The sequence below is a fragment of the Mustela erminea genome, chromosome 3 (genome assembly GCF_009829155.1).
Source record: "Mustela erminea isolate mMusErm1 chromosome 3, mMusErm1.Pri, whole genome shotgun sequence".
Classification (NCBI taxonomy): Eukaryota; Metazoa; Chordata; class Mammalia; order Carnivora; family Mustelidae; genus Mustela; species Mustela erminea.
The window spans coordinates 114,912,067-114,929,451 of NC_045616.1; the positions used below are offsets into that span (position 1 = coordinate 114,912,067).

At 35.2% G+C, this 17,385-nt stretch overlaps 1 protein-coding gene across 3 annotated transcripts in view; it reads left to right on the plus strand.

Annotated features, from left to right (window-relative positions):
• Positions 1-17,385, plus strand: part of RNF145 (ring finger protein 145) — a 54,483-nt gene that overhangs the window by 24,327 nt on the left and 12,771 nt on the right. For all 3 annotated transcript variants that reach the window (XM_032337157.1, XM_032337159.1, XM_032337158.1), the window contains 4 exons: positions 2,237-2,328; positions 8,442-8,677; positions 11,379-11,554; positions 15,030-15,170. In XM_032337157.1, coding sequence (XP_032193048.1) covers positions 2,237-2,328; positions 8,442-8,677; positions 11,379-11,554; positions 15,030-15,170 — 645 coding nt within the window. The remainder of the gene's footprint in view (positions 1-2,236; positions 2,329-8,441; positions 8,678-11,378; positions 11,555-15,029; positions 15,171-17,385) is intronic.

Here is a 17,385-nt window from a genome sequence, read left to right on the forward strand (position 1 = left end):
CTTTCGGCTCTTCCTGAGAGAGAGAAGTAGAGCTTTTGTAGGTACCCCTATTGCCCTTTTATTGAATTGACATAAAATTGAAGTGAACAATTCACTGGTATATATTAAATTGGTATATATTAAATTCGTAATGTCATGCAACCATCACCATTATCTAATTCCGGAATATTTTCATCACCCCATGGTAAAACTCAGTACCTGTTATGTGTCCTTTCCATTTTCCTATCCCCCAGCCCCTGGCAAGCATCATTCTGCTTTTTGTCTTTGTGGGTTTTCCCTCTTTGTAATTGGACCTATTGGAGAGGGTTCTGCTGTGGCCACAAAGAAATTATTTGGCTTTAGAGGCCTAGGACTCAGGTTAGAGCTCTTTCAAATATAGATTTCTTTCTTTAATAGTATTTTCAAAGACTTCATGAATGTTAAGTGATATTTTATGTATATTTTAATTTATATTTCATAATTCTCTCAATTCTTCAGTTTTCTGTCCCCAAACTTTGTAAAATATGATAAATTCACATTGATAGTTACCTAGTAATGTAGTAATCAGGTATGCATATGTAATTTGCATATATAGCATTTATGCCTCTCACAGTTTCAACCACTGACGTCTGGACTGGGTAGTCCTTTGTTGTGGGGCTGTCCTATGCACTGTAGAATGTTGTGGCAGCACTCTTAATCTAGGCCCTCACAGCAGCCCCAGCCCTTCTAAATTGTGACAACTAAAAATGTCTCCAGACATTGCAAAATGTCTGTCAGGGTCAAAATCACCCCTGATTGACAACCACTGCATTAAAATCATTGTTCTTGAGAATTTCAGTAAAAAAGAGACTATTGATTTATTATTTGCTATAAATAGTCATCAAAGAATGATAGAGAATTGCCAAATCACCCATGAATCTAGGTCCTTTATTGATTTTTTATAATTGTCTCCCAAACTACTTCCATTCATAAAATATATTTTAGTTTTTAATTTTGATTTTTTTTTTTTTGGCAGTACTCTCCTTGCGGATTATGTAAGGGTCATGTCTTATTTGGCTGTGCTACCCTAAAGGATTTCAACTTTATTGCCTAATAGGAAGTAATTTCATGAAAAAAGTAAATATAGCCATGGGTTTGTTCAGATATACTAGAAACATTCAAACTGTTTTAAGTACAATGAACAAAACATTCAATAATTGAAGAAGAGAATTTTTTTACACAAATTTCCTTATCTGTTGTCAGGAACTTAAGACCATAATCTTCTAGTGTTACTACTTAGCTTACTGATAGTAAGTTAAGTTTTTCTTTCCTGTGCTTCCTGGATGTGCACTGGAAGTTCTGTTTTCTGTTTGTAAAAGCTCTTTCCTATTTATACCTTATTTCTCAGTACTCACATGTTAAATGAATTCAATTTAAAAAGAAATAGTAGATGTGATTTAAAATTTATTACAAAATGGGGCACCTGGGTGACTCAGATGGTTGGGCATCTGCCTTCAGCCCGGTCATGATCTCAGGGTCTTGGGATTGAGCCTGGCATTGGGCTCCTTGCTCAGCAGGAGGCCTGCTTTCCCACTCTCTGTGCCTGCCTCTGCCTACTTGGTGATCTCTCTCTCTCTCTGTCAAATAAATAAATTTTAAAAAGTCTTTTGAAAAAATTTGCTTCAAAATAAATCTTAGCTTTCTTACATGTTATAAACCTAATTATAGATTCTTGAAAGAGTCAAAAGTGACAGTTTTTAAGGGTTGTTCTGCTGTGAGCCAGTTTTCTAACTAGTTTGTGATTTACTTGTAACTAAGTACAAGTGAGGATAAAACTTTGGGGAAAATAAGATAGGCAGGATGGTGGAAGGGAGCCAAAAGAGGGGAAATTTGATGTAATACTATTGATGTAGTATTATCAGTTAAGCAGTAGGGTTGAGGGATGGTGTCTCAGTGTTTTTTTTTTTTTTTCCACTGGGAATAGTTATTTAATAATGCCTTGGGAAGAAAGAAAATCCCATAAAGTAGTGCTTTGGCTGTCTTTTCTACGTCATAAAATTCACTTTTTGGTAAATTCCGATCCAGTGCATAGAAGAAGGAAATGAAGTCCATCCTTACATAATTCTTTATACATAATTTTTTTCTCAGTATATATACGGAGAGAGATGTCATTAACATAATACTATGCTTTTTATAAGAATACTGTACTTTAGCTGCTTTTCTTTTCCATATGTGCTTGGAGTGTATCTAAAACATTTTTACTATTTTACTTATTTAGGGACTATGTCAGGAGTGAACTGGAGTCTGCCTATGAAGGACCAATGTATTTAGAACCTCTCTCCATGAATCGGTTTACCACAGCCTTAATAGGTAAGTATTATAAAAGAATTAAAAGTATAGGTGGGGATCAGCTAGTTTTACTGTCTTCTTTACATGCTTAAAATCATACATAGTCTATAGGTACTTGTGTTTTTTAATGATATTTTAACTATTTGGAAGGTTAATAAAGCTGGTTATTATTTTGTGAGATTAAAATTAAATATATAATGTTTTAAAGTTATTTATTGTTATTGAAAGCCATCACTGTGGTCAAAAATAAATTGCCAGAAACATCAAGAACTTGAGACATGATTGAAGTATTTAGGTAGCACAATGTTAAAAATAGGCATGTTGGCTAATAACCCCAAACAATGTAGATACAGTCCAAAGTGACCCTACCTATGTGACAATTGCAAAAAAGGAAGTGAGAGAAAACCTATTTTGTGACCCTTAAACTCATCCATCTAGAGGATGATAAAAGGTTGAATATTAGAAAAGGAGGATTTCTGTAGAGAGCTCTTTTCTCGGAAATACCTCCCCAACCGTTCACATGTCGAGAATTCAGCAGTAGACTATTTGGAGAGTCACATGTCTTCTGTGGCTTAGGGGGGATACTGTGAACTGGTGTCTGACCCAGCCTGTAAAATCTCAAGCTGCGCCATCTAAAATTAGCTACATGTAGCTATTGAAATGTGGCTAATCCAAATTAAGATACGCTGTAAGTCTAATACACCCAATTTCTAAGACTTCGTATAAAAAAGGTTGCAAAATGTCTTGTTAATTTTTTAATGTATGTTGAATGTTTATATGATAATATTTGGGGTATATTAGGTTTAATAAAATATATTGTTAATTCCACCTGGCTTTTTTTTGTTGTTGTTCTTGTTTTATTTTTTTATAAAATGAGGCTACCAGAAGGTTAAAAATTAAAAATGTGGCTCATAATATAATTCTAATAAGATATCAGTGCCAGCAGTGGGCTGGCTGGCTCTTGAATTTTCTAACTGTGGATGTAGTGAAAATGTCTTGTGGAGTTCTCTTGTATCTTCTAATGTATGTGGGCGAAGGGTATTAGTTTCCTGTGAACTAGAAAAGGGCCCCCAAGAGTCCATGGGATTTTTTTAGGTCCTTCTAAGAGAGCCTTTAGAAGAATAAGAAGACTTCAATGGGGATTGAATTTTCAGGAGTTAAGACAAGAACTGAAAACGGAGGGTATATAACAAGCAGTAAGGTTAGGAGAGCCACAGTGATGGGAACAATCTCAGAAGAACCCACACAAATGCACAGGAGAAAAGACAAGGAGTTAAAAAATTTTTTTAAGTCGGGGGGCAGTACGTATGGGGAGTGAGTGGAGGGGCAGAGGGAGAGAGAATCTTAATCTAAGCAGGCTCCATGACCGGTGCAGAGCCCAGCGCAGGGCTCTCGATCTCATGACCCTGAGATCATGACCCGAGTAGAAATCAGGAGTCAAAGCTTAACTGACTGAGCCACGCAGGCGCCCCAAGGCGATTTTTTTATGCTCCAGCTTCATGTGCACCCACACACCCTATCATTGTAAGAGCATAGGCAAGTAAGAATTTCCTACTTCTCTCTCCTTCTTCCCTACATGCTTCAACCCTGGATAAGTCAGGAAGAGTGGGCAATGGTGCTGTTAGAGAAAGAAGACAAAGCCTGTCATAAGCTTCCCACCTCTCTCACAATTGTGGGTTTTCAGTCTTTAGCCCTGTAGGAGGCCTGAGCTGTGGAGTTAAGGGAAAGGCCTCAACTTTATTAAATCAGTTTCAGAGTATTGGCTATTGTTCAGTTGAGACTATAACCTCAGCTAGATGAGAAAAATTACAGGACTTGCCTTAGGGACAGGGGAACACTAGTCTTCACAGAGTGGATTTTAAAAGACAATAAGAGAAAAAAAATGCTGAGTTATGACTGTATCCTAGGAGTTGGTATATTCAGTAGTGGTGACATACAAGTGTAAAAATACAGCTGACCCTTTAACAACACAGGTTTGAACACGTGGGTCATCCACTTAAAATCCAGTACTGTTAATGTATTTGCTTTTCCTTATGATTTTTTAAAATAATATTTTCTTTTCCTTAGCCTGCATTATTATAAAAGTACAGTATGTATTACATATAAAACACAAAATGTGTATTAATTGACTGTTTATGTTACTGGTAAGAATTCCAGTCAATAATAAGCTATGTTAGCAGTTAAGTTTTTGGGGAGCCAAAAGTTATGCAGGTGTTTTCAACTGTGCAGCTTGTTGGCCCCCCAACCCTTGCATTGTTTAGATGTCAGCTATATTTGCTAGGTCAGAAAGCTTGTCAAGTATTATTTTTTATTCTGTGATGGATGCAATATAGTATAAATTTGAAACATCTCCTTAAATTTTCCTATCAGTGGCTATGATCCTCTGTTTACCCAATTAAGATTCAGTTAATTGGAAATAAAATCCATAAGTAAGTACTTTCTACTCATTTTTTCCATTTCATTAATGAACTTTTAATGAAAAACTGAGTAATATTGATATGCCATCATTTCTTAGAGTTGTAGACTTCTTGGAGCTATTTCTAATAGTGGAATTTTGACATTAAGAGCTTACTTTGTGGTTTTGATTTATTCAGAATTGCTGATTGGAATAGGCACATCAACTTAAACAGCTTCCAGTTCTTCTGTTGCTGCAGGAAAGATTTCCACTCCTTTTTTTCACCTAAATAGGAGGAGAAGTGGTCTTCTCTTATAGAGGATCCTAGACTATGAGTCATATTCTTCTATGAAAGAAGATAAATGAAGGCTGTAACCCCAGAGTTGAGTACTGAATGTGCTGGCATAGACTTGGGGGAATTTTCGGAGTGTAAAGGAAGTTTACATCATGCTGAACGAGAAAATTTAAATATCAGCTATGAGTACAGTGAGAGAAATAAGATATGCCAGGGTAAAAATTCCTAATCATTCCTAATGTTAAAAGCATTTCCTCCAAGTACTTTCTTTTAGAGTTTTTGCTAATTTTTTTTTAAAGATTTTATTTATTTATTTGACAGAGATCACAACTAGGCGGAGAGGCAGGCGGTGGGGTGGGGTGGGGGGTACAACAGGCTCCCTCCTCAGCAGAGAGTCCAATGTGGGGCTTGATTCCAGTACCCTGAGATCATGACCTGAGCCGAAGGCAGAGGCTTAACCCATTGAGTCACCCAGGCGCCTCGAGTTTTTGCTAATTTTTTAATCCAAGAAATACACTTATTTTTAAAAGCCAAGGCCTACCACAATTTTATGATGAAAATTGGCTCTCTCCTGCACCACGCCTCTCTACAGTCCTGTATCAATTCTCCAGAGGCCTTTCTCCTTTCTAAGTCACAATCATATCTTCCCTGCTATTACCTCTTTTGTTCTCTGGAAATTCTGTCAACTCCTCCTACATTGACTCCCTAATTTCCTTACTATTCTGTTTTCCTTCCTCTCTCTCTGTCTTTTCTTTTACTTTCTGAGGTTTCCCAACTTTATCTTCCATCCCTTTTGTTGTACTTTTTTTGTTTCATATTTTTAATATTCAGGAACTTGTTTTTGTTGAATGCTTCTTTATACTAGGACAGCCTTTTTATTTCTTAGATATATCATTTATCTATTTGAAGCTCTCTTTGATTCCTTGAATTATCCATTTTCCCTGAGATCTTTCTTCTATTTGTTTTGGTCGTTGTGTGTCATGGGATAGTAGTGTTTCTCAAACCTGGATTTGAAACACCTGGTTATATTAAACAAGGATTTATAAATCCTGATGCCTAGGCCTCACTGAGGCTTATTAAAGCATACGTTTTACTTAAATACCTAGGAGTCCTTGACTGATCATTTGTATTAAAGTAAGTTAAGTTGTTGATTGGAATCTTTAGATTTACCAACTGGCATGTTTAACAGTTGATGTTCAAGTGGAATTGGCTGGTTTTGAGTATTTGTTTGTGTTTTTACTTGGACTTGATCATCTTCCCAGAAAAGGAATCTTTCTGTCTGTCCCTTGTAGGGGAGGCTGTTGTTAGAGACTAGAATGTGTGACAATAAACATGGCAGCAGTGCTTGGATATCTAGAGAGATCTTATCTCTCAGGGTGCAGGCTTTTGTGTTAATCCCCTCTTTTCATATGGGCATCTCACTTCTGCTTTGGTGTTCTTGTTCTCTTCAAGGTGTAGGCTTTGGTCTTCCTTCTAGGGTGTGGGAAAGAGTAGTGGCTGGTAAAGTTAATTGCCTGCTATCTCTTTATTCTCTGTTCTTTAAAATGTTCTCCTAATTCAATTGATGGCCTCTCCTCTGCTTTTTGTTTTTGTTTGTTTTTAGTAATATGGGTTTTCCTTCTTTTATGCCTTTATGGCTACTTTTCACATTATTTAAATATCAGCTCTTTAAAGGTGAAGATTAATACTTTGTGGAAGAAAATACCACATGTTACAACATGGTCGATTTTTTTTTTTTTTTTTTTTACAACGTGGTAGATTTTTAATAAATGTTCAGCTTTGTGTAAAAATGAATGCCATTTTTGTATTCTTTTTTTTTTTAATATTTTATTTTTTTATTTGACACAGAGAGATCACAGGTAGGCAGAGAGACAGGCAGAGTGGGGGGGGTGGGTAGGCAGGTTCGTTGCTGAGCAGAGAGCCTGATGTGAGGCTCGATCCCAGGACCCCGGGATCATGACCTGAGCCAAAGGCAGAGGCTTTAACCCACTGAGCCACCCAGGCGCCCCCATTTTTGTATTCTTTTAATAGTAATATAGACAACACAAAACTAAAATCTCAGAGCATTGTTTTGCTTTTCATTGGCAAGAAGGAAGAGAAATTGACTCAATGATTCTCAAGTTAATCTGGCAGATAACAGGTTCAGGGATTTTCACAAAATTCTAAAGGGATCTATGGAGGTTTGTCTAGTGAGTGAAATGGAACAAACAGTATGGTACTGTCATCAGAGTAGATCATTGAAAAGAATAACAAGGGGCAATCAACAGCCATATGTTAGTACTGTGTCATATGGATTTAGTGCAATAAACCGTACAACTAAAAACAACCATGTATGTATACTTCCTGGTATAGAGAGAGACATACATGCATTATATGTATTACCTGAAAAAAACTGATTGTAAAATCGTACATACACTGTAATCTCTTAGAAAACATTTTGTATGTTCACATGCATAGAATAAATCTGAAAAGAGTAACAGTATGAATAACTGATTTTTAAAAAATATTTATTTATTTGAGAGAGTGAGCGAGCAAACTTACATGAGCAGGAGGGGCAGATGGAGAGGGAGAGCCAATTTCAAGCCAGCTCCGCACTGAGCGTGGAGCCAGATGCCGGAGCTTGATCTCACAACCCTGAGATTGTGACCTGATCTGAAACCAAGAGTCAGACACTCAACCACCTCTGCCACCCAGGTGCCCCCAAATACTAATTTTTATTGAGCATACCTAGGTTTCAGATACAATGCTAAGGCTCTCTATGCAGTGCTTCATTTAATGGACCAAAGGTATTAACAAGCTTTTTTTGTGTGATAGGATTATAAGAGATTGAATATTTTTCCTGTTTTTATTTCTCTGTATTTTCTAACTCTTCCATAATGATCATACGTAATCCTCTGGGAAGAATTTGTTGCTTGAATTTTTTAGTGTTGACTTTCACTATTGAGTCATTTAGAAAGAGGGCTTGCATAGTTCTGTAAAAGCAATTAAAGCTTGAAAATCTCAGAATGAGTTTTGTTGGAGGGTGATCTTAGAGAAGTAACTGTATCTCTGGAATTTTATGCTATCACCTATAGACCAGGACAGTTAAATATTGAGGACCCTTGTAAATAGAGCTGTATATAAACAGTAGTAACTGAATAACTATAATATTTAGTTAGATATTAAAAAAGCCTTTTTCTGTATTATGTATGTCATCCAAAATGTGGTGAAGACCAGTGGATATTTTTGCTGCTTTTTTCATATCAGTACCTAGCTAGGGAGTTGATGCTCAAAAGTGACAGAACCTGTGAACATGTGATTTTGGTCAGGTGAGGTAAAAATTTGATTTAAGTTATTAACTAAGAGATCTTAATTAGACTTCTTCAACAGCTGTGTCATCATTTTCTTAGCAGTGTCTTTTTATTTTGTGGATACCAAATCTTAAATATATTCTCCCCATTTTAGGTCAGTTGGTGGTGTGTACTTTATGCTCCTGCGTCATGAAAACGAAGCAGATTTGGCTCTTTTCAGCTCACATGCTTCCCCTGCTAGCACGACTCTGCCTTGTCCCTCTGGAGACAATTGTTATCATCAACAAATTTGCTATGATTTTTACTGGATTGGAAGTTCTCTACTTTCTTGGGTCTAATCTTTTAGTACCTTATAACCTTGCTAAGTCTGCATACAGAGAATTGGTTCAGGTAAGACTGACAACCACAGACAGCTAGATAAAATTCTACATAAAAATTAGTTCTATTAAAGATTTAGTTCATTTCACAGTGGTGGTCATGGTAACGTTCTGTTAGACAGTTTCTAAGTAGCAACTGTTTTCAACTTAATCAGGAGTATCTGCGATTATGAAGAAGTGTTCTGAAGAGAGGCAGTGAAGTAAAGTGAATTTGTGGAAGCAGAGTGTCTGGGTTTTTATTCTGGCTCTACTCTTTACTAGCTGTGTAGCCTGGGGATGACGGGTAATCATTTAAGTTGGCTTATTCAGTAAAATGGAACTAATAGTAAGAGTCCTACTTAACTTGTAGGGCTTCTGTGAGATTTAAATGAGTTCAGTGCAGCAGACAGTATTCAGTGAAGATGAAAATAATACAGAATTGAAAACCTAGAGGTAAAAATCTGTATTTTTCTTCTGTTTAAAGTCCTACTGTGATTACAGGTTTTTTTCCTTGTATTTGCCAGTTTATGTAAACTGAGAAGTTAAGTAGTTCTGGGCTATCATGTGATGGATTTTGTTTAGATATACTGATTTTGCCAACAGGATATGCATCTGCCTTTCCTACTTCTTTAGCCTTTGCTCTAAAACAGATTATTCCCAGATAGAAACAATAGATAAGTATTTCTATTTGACTTAATGTTAAGTATAAGTATGTAAAATAGATATTAAAGCTGACATTGATATATAAAGAGTGCTAAAATGGACATTCTTTTCTACATTTTGACTGTGTGTATATGACCTTAAAGTACAGGAGGCTCTCAGATTGATAAACTGAAACTACTGAGAGAAGTGGGTTTTTTTGTTGTTGTGCTCCAGGGCAGATTTCCCAGAAAAATTTCCCTGAACTCTTGGCTTTAGGCTGATTCTGCCTTCTTTGTTCATCTTATGTAATGATTATCTTGAGCAATTTTCTTGAAAGTAGGTCTTTCAGAGAAGAGGAAGTTATTTTCATACTCAATGAAGAGCTTTTTCATGAGGAATGGTTATAGTTGTATTCAAAGTAAGAATGACTAAAATATGTATTTTTTCTTTGAAATCAATCTACCCTAGCTTGTGGGAAACAGAAGACAATCAGTAATCATTAATTGTATACTGTTTATTTAATCACTATAAGGACAGAGCCCTCATTTCTCAGTGTCCTGTTTACCTTTTTGTTGCCTTAAGATTCATGCATCAGTAGATGTCATGGTTGAAAATAAATTCTAGGTTATGAAATCCACAACTTGGAAAGGATTGGATAGGTAAGGAATGGAAACTATCAGGCTTTTTAGTCCTCTTTTCCTTGAATGGAAAGGAGAAGAAGTGCCCTCTACCTCTCAATGATCAATTTGCTGCTAATAATAATTTTGCAACTAGTTGGACAACTTGCTTTTTCGTTCAATATTTTTTAGTAGGGAAAAAATATAGAAGTTAATCTTTTTTTTTTTTTTTAATTTTAATTTTTTATTTTTTATAAACATATATTTTTATCCCCAGGGGTACAGGTCTGTGAATCACCAGGTTTACACACTTCACAGCACTCACCAAAGCACATACCCTCCCCAATGTCCATAATCCCACCCCCTTCTCCCAAACCCCCTCCCCCCAGCAACCCTCAGTTTGTTTTGTTAGAAGTTAATCTTGACTGGATTTTAGAGAAAGCATTTGATTTATAGATCAAAAATTTAAATTTGGATTAACTGTAGGTCATTGCATTTTAACTTAATAAAAAGATCTAGATCTACCTAGAAATAGGTGTTAATTAGAAATCAGAAAAACCTGAAGTCCATGTATTTTAATTTAAGATAGTTGTATTTTTTTGAAACATTGTGCTATCCTGTTGAGAGTTCTGGCAAGATGATTTGGCTGTGTAGTTTAGAATTTGTAGCCTGCCTTGCAGAACCCTGTTGTGTTACCAGGGTCTAGTCCCTGGCATAGTAACTCTAGAAACTTGGTTACATGTATGCTCTTAGGCTTAATCAGATTATGAGAACTAATTTCTCCTAATTAATCGCATAAGAGATTGTTGTACAAACTGGAAAGCTAATTTACTGATTAGTAGATTAATAAACCTTTTTTTAGTTGTACCTTTTTTCCTGGTGTTAATGCACTAAGCAAATCAAATAAATTGAGAAGTGTTTGATAAATACACAGAAGTAGCAAGGGGAATTGATCTGTCTGGGGGAAAAGACTTGCTAACTATCTCCAGTGGAGTAAACTCCAATGTTTATTCTGTCTTCTGTCGATCAGTTTCTCCCCTGTGACATTTCTTGAATACACCCGGAAAAATTCTTCCTTTTACATTGCCCCTTTTTCTGGCCATTCATACACTATTGCTTCATTTATGGTAGTCTGGATCATTTTGATTTAGAGATGAGTAAGTTTAAAAAGTCTACTCAACCTACCTTTGATGTAGTTTTACTTTGAAAGTAACTTTACTCTGAACTGTAAGGGCAGTTTATGGTTGTCATTTGATGAGTGTGTGCAAGTGTTAATAAGAACACAAAAATCAGTGAATTTTAGAGAATGTACTAACTGTATGTACAGAGCTAACTTTAAAGGAATTTAATTGAAACAATCTTAAAGTGAAAGAAAAGCAATTTAACTTCTCTCTTTAAGTACTTTAAACTCTTTTGTGTTTAAAAGTGTTTATTGAAATGATAGAAGATGTTTTCCTATCTCATTTTCTTATTCAGGTAGTAGAGGTATATGGCCTTCTAGCTTTGGGAATGTCCCTGTGGAATCAGCTTGTAGTTCCTGTACTTTTCATGGTTTTCTGGCTCGTCTTATTTGCTCTTCAGATTTACTCCTATTTCAGTACTCGAGATCAACCTGCATCACGGGAGAGGCTTCTTTTCCTTTTCCTGACAAGGTAATTAATGGGGACATGTGATACTATACATAACCTTAGGAAGAGAAGACTTTGATCTAGGAATAGCTAGTTTTGCAAATTTCTAGTTACATTAGAGTGTACCCTATATTTAATTAAGACGGGATTTTCACTTGGTGGATGCCTGGGTCTGGCAGTGCAGGCAGGTGCTAAGGTAATGGTGGTATAGGTGGCTTTACCAAATGATTTGTGGAAAGATACATAGCAAATTTTAAAAATATTTTTCTAATTTCAAGTTAAATTATTGGATGGGTAAATAAAGTATATGTTACTAAAAATAATTGTCAATTATGGAGTATTTAATATGTGCCAGCCACACTCGTAAACACTTACCTTCACACATAATCTTGACCACAATCCTGAGAGATAAGTGCCTTTATTTTTTATTTTTTTATTTTTTTTAAAGATTTTATTTATTTATTTGACAGAGAGAGATCACAAGTAGGCAGAGAGGCAGGCAGAGAGAGAGAGAAGGAAGCAGGCTCCCCGCTGAGCAGAGAGCCCGATGCGGGACTCGATCCCAGGACCCTGAGATCATGACCTGAGCCAAAGGCAGCGGCTTAATCCACTGAGCCACCCAGGCGCCCCGATAAGTGCCTTTATTATCATTTACCATTTTCATAGCTGAAGAGACTGTCCTGAGAGTACTTTGCCCCAGGTGTCAGAACCCTTCTGAGTTCATACCCTATGACTTAATCTTGCGGCTAACGCTGTGTTTAATGTTTTGCTTCATTCGATATCGTCAAATAATTGGAGAAGTGAGTATATCACAATGCTTTGCTGTTTGCCCCAAAGGAATTCCAAGACTTGGTTTTTAAGATTTAGTTTAAAAAAAAAAAATAGCCTTAAGTCATCGGAGTCCTTTTTTTTACTGAAGTATCTTAGTTGGGAACTATATCCACATTTGTCATTTTTCCACTCTTTGAGTTTGAATCTCAAGCCCTCAGACTCTAGCACATGGCTGTCTATCTTCATTCCCTATACAGACAAGAATAAAACTCTGTCCTTCAGGAGAGTGCAAAAGTACAAAAGCAGACAAAAGTGTTGAGTTTTAGTTAATAGAGCCATTGTTTCTCAGCCAACCAAATGGTGGAGCACTGTGCAGTAAGGGGCGTAGGAAAAATGTTACACAGTGTTAGATATCAATAAAAATGTCATAGGGCAGTACCTATTTCAGTAAATAAGCAGAATAAACTTATTGGCATCAAGGCAGATTTTGTACTTTCTAAAAATAACACTTCTGGTTGATAAGTAGCTTCTGTAAGCATGCAATAAATTGATACCCAATACATTTTAATACCCAGTTCATTATTCATGAAGTGTCACTGCTATTGTTTTTTAATGTAAATAATATGGAAATTTTGTGAAGAATTTTTAAATGATCCAAAAAGTAATTCAGTTTAAAGAGAGAAATATAATCCTTTGATTAGGATAATAACCCAAGTGTGGGAGTGGGATTGGTCATGTTTTAAACCAGATTATTACCCATTAAAAAGCACAGTCAGATCAAGTGTAGCATAGTGTAATAGGCTTCACAAATCAGTAAGCCTGTGAATGAATTTAAACTTATTTACAAAGTTTGAATGTAATACTGAGATTTTTAGATGAGGTTTAGGTGTCTTTTCAAAATGATTTTTCTCTCTATTCCTTTTTATACATAGGCTAGATTACCCCTTCTCAAAATATGAAGTTTAAATTTGGTTTTTAACAGAGAAGTTTCCTTATGGTTCTTCTGTTAATTTCCATTCCTGTAAGCGTTCATTGTCCTTGATGCTCCTTCCAGGTTACATTGGTGTGTTGCCTTGCCAAGAACAACTTATTTACCAAAGGAAGATTGCAAGTTTATCAGCATACCCTGACTAAACAAACTGACTAAAAAGCACATGTAAACAAAAGCCTTGTTTTTGCAGCCAGAAAATAGAAACTAAAATCAATAAAACATCTCACTAAAGAGAGAGAAGAAGAAAAGTTTTATCAAGTTTTCCCAATTCTTTTACTTCCCCCAAATTAGATTGAAACCTTTTACTTTCTTAAGTATGTTCTCTTTTGAAAAATATCCTCTTGAAAATATAATTAAATCATACGGTTTGGATGTAAAAGGTTTCTCCAAATATGGAGACAAGAATAGAGAAATAGTATGGAACATCAGTAAAATTTTCAGACTTCCAGTGAGAATGAAGTAAAATTTTTAGTATATTTTTATTTATGATTATCACTTTTTAGTTACTAGACAATTTGTTTAAACATCCTATATAGGGATTTCTCTGAGAAGAGGTCACATCTTGGGAAATTAGATTTGTAAGAATGCCATACAGTCATTCTTTTAGCTATCAGCCACCATAATTTAAAGATATTTTGACTCCTAAAAGAAAACAGGACATTTTTTTCTCATCGTAATGTACATCGGTCTTTGGAAAAGTAGATATTTTCATTTAAGAACTTACTTATAAAGCAATTAATTGTGTAGGAAGAATAATTATGTAGCAGAAGCACAGAGCTACATAGTAAAAGATAGGTATTGATTTGCCTGAATGAATTCCTCATCTCCTGAATGAAGTTCTTAACTGAAATTCTAAAACTTATTTGAACATTTGTTAAATGCTGTATAAATGCTAAATCCAAATTATTAGTACATAATACTACATATGTTTGTAAAATACTTAATAAGTTAGTATCTAAAATGTTCAGTGAAAATATTGAATGTATTGCCATAAAGTGTGAAAGTATTTACAAGCTTTAGGTAGTGTAAGGTTTTCCAATTCTTCTTGTAAGTGGTATTCATAGCAAACTTTTATGAAAAAACGATATTAAAATTATTTTTAAGTGGTCTTAGGCTATATTCTTGGATATGCTTTTGAAATAACCCAGAAAAGAATGCAATTATGTAAACCTAAATTAAATTAAAATTTAAAGTATCAATAATATGGAAAGTACAGTTATACTGAGAGGAGTTGGGAGCTGCAAAGTCAATATGGGCCTTCCCTGATAGCAATTTGGTCATATAAGGAGTTTTGACTATTAGCACAAATTGTTTACAGTCTGAATAATTTGAATAGCTAGCATTTTTCAGAAGGAACTATGGGCAACTATACGAGTCTTTTTTGAATATTATCAGCATGTTAATTATATGTTTCTTAGGGTTTGAAGAAAATTTAAGCCATTACTGCTTTTGAAAGAGATGATAGATAAATAAAAATAGATAAGACTTTGTTTCAGATATGGTGCTATGTACGGAATATTTGCCAGAGATTTTTTTGTAAAAAGTAGGTTAGGATAATACAAGAATGAATTTAAGTTATTAATGGAATGGTTAGGTGATTTTTACCTCAAATTTTGGTGTGGGGTGTTTTAATTGAAGAGGATCAGATCAAGATTGGTGGTTTTGAAGGCTTAAGATGGTGTTATTTCAAGTGGAAAATTTTTATCTGTCAATATTTCCCCACCCCCCTTTTTCTAGTATTGCTGAATGCTGCAGCACTCCCTACTCGCTTTTGGGTTTGGTCTTCACGGTTTCCTTTGTTGCCTTGGGTGTCCTGACGCTCTGCAAGTTTTACTTGCAGGGTTATCGAGCTTTCATGAATGATCCTGCCATGAATCGGTAAGTTCTTGACTATGGATATCTCTAGACATTAAATATTGTATAGAACTTGAAGAAATAGTGATGAATTTCAAAGGAAACGGAATTTTGAGATTTGTTTTTTCTTGAATGGTTGCAACTGTTTGGATTTAAAATACTTTGAAAATATAACTGAATTTCCATTTGTAAAAGATGGATTTTTACTGTATGTACATAACAGTATATCTTGGACACATTCCTAGATTTAAGAGATTTTGGGGGTAGGTGGGGAGTAAGGGGCAGAGGGAGAGAGAGAATCCTAAGCAGGCTCCACACTCAGCACAGAGCCTGACATGAGAGGCTCAATCTCACAACCTGAGATCATGAGTTATGAGCTAAAATCAACTGACTTAACTGACTGAGCCACCCAGGTACCTTGAAAGATTTTTGATAGCCTGCTTTTTCCCATTGAAGTTTAAGTGTAGCCCTGTTAAAATCAAATTTCTATATTTGATACTTGAAAAAATTTTTTGTGTGTGGACATAATTTTGATACTGATTGAAGTTTCAAGGGATACATTAATGAGAATGTAGAATGGTTAATATAGTTATTAAATCACCAAGATCAGATATTGGGAAACGCTATTTCTAGAACTTATCACAATTTCTGTTAATATAGGAATTTTTAATGATTTCATTTATATAACTTTATATAAACTCTTAAAATTTTAAGTCTTTATGGAATGTTTAAGAATTAGTAGATGGGGGTACCTGAGTGGCTCAGTAGGTTAAACCTCTGCCTTTGGCGGCTCAGTCATGATCTCAGGGTCCTGGGATCGAGTTCCGCATTGGCTGTCTGCTTGGCAGGGAACCTGCTTCCTCCTCTCTCTCTGCCTGCCTCTCTGCCTACTTGTGATCTCTCTCTGTCAAATAAATAAATAAAATCTTAAAAAAAAAAAAAAAAAGAATTAGTAGATGGTGAAGTACCTTGTAAATTGGAGGAAACTTTTTTTTTAGTGTACATTATTTTTTTAATGACAGAAGAGGAAAAAACCCTAAGCTTTATAATCTTCCTGCTAGTCCCAGCTAACACCTTTATAATGACAAAAGAGGGAGAAGGGCAAGAAAGCAAAATAATTCATGTATAAGCTCATAAAATTCACACCATTCAGAAAATGTGAAATGGGAAGTGACAACTCTTTTCCCCCTGCTTGCCATTTCCTCTCCCTAAAGGTAGCAGCTTTTAATGGTTATTTTTAAATTTCTTGTGGGGAAAAGTACGCATATATATTTTTGCTACTCTTGTTGTTTTTATTTCATTTCCACATAGTATACACAGTTTGGCCCCTTAGTTTTTCACTTAAATATGTTTTGGATTTTTTTTATATCAACACAAAGACATCCTCATTCTTTCTGATAAAGTCATAGTATTTCAAAATACTAATGTATTTCTTTTTTTTTTAACCCTTAATTAGGAAACTTTCAAATTAACCAAGTTGAGAGAATAGTAAAGTGAACTTCCATATACCTGTGACCCATCTCCAGTAATAACAGCCAGTTTTCTTTCATGCATGCCCCTATCTACTCCACTTACTTTGTCCCCTCCATAATCCGCAGCTGCCCTTGGTGCAGATCCCAGATATAATATCATTTTACCCATAAATATTTCAGTCTCATTTGAAAAAGCATAACTATAATAGCACATTCATTCCCAGTAAGAGAATTCCTCGACATCGGATTCCCAGTTGTGTTCATATTCCCCCCCCTTTAAAAAAAAATTTTTTTTTTTTTTTGTTTGGTCAGCTTCAGATCTAAATAAGGGCCATATTGCAGTTGGTTAATATTTTTTAAGCCTCTTTTTTAATATTCAGGTCCCTATTGTGTCTGTATTTTTTCCCTTTCATTTTATTTGTTGAAGACACCAGATTGTCCTGTTTAATTTTTCAGAGTTTGGATTTTGCCAGTTGTATTCTTGTGATACCACATAACATGTTCTGTTATTCACTATATTTTCTCTTACATTTAAGTTTTTTGTAGTACATCCATAGGGTAAATTATTACCAGTAAGATCATTGAATTGAAGGGTATATACATTTTTAAATTTATTAGTGAGTTTTTCTGTAAAAAGGTTTTATCTGTTTTATCTCAATATTAGTCTCCCCATTTTTTTCTCATAATTCCTTGTTGGTGGTTGGGTCATCAAACTTTGATATATTTGCTCATTTGTGGTTTTGAAAAACTAGATTTAGCCTTGTTCA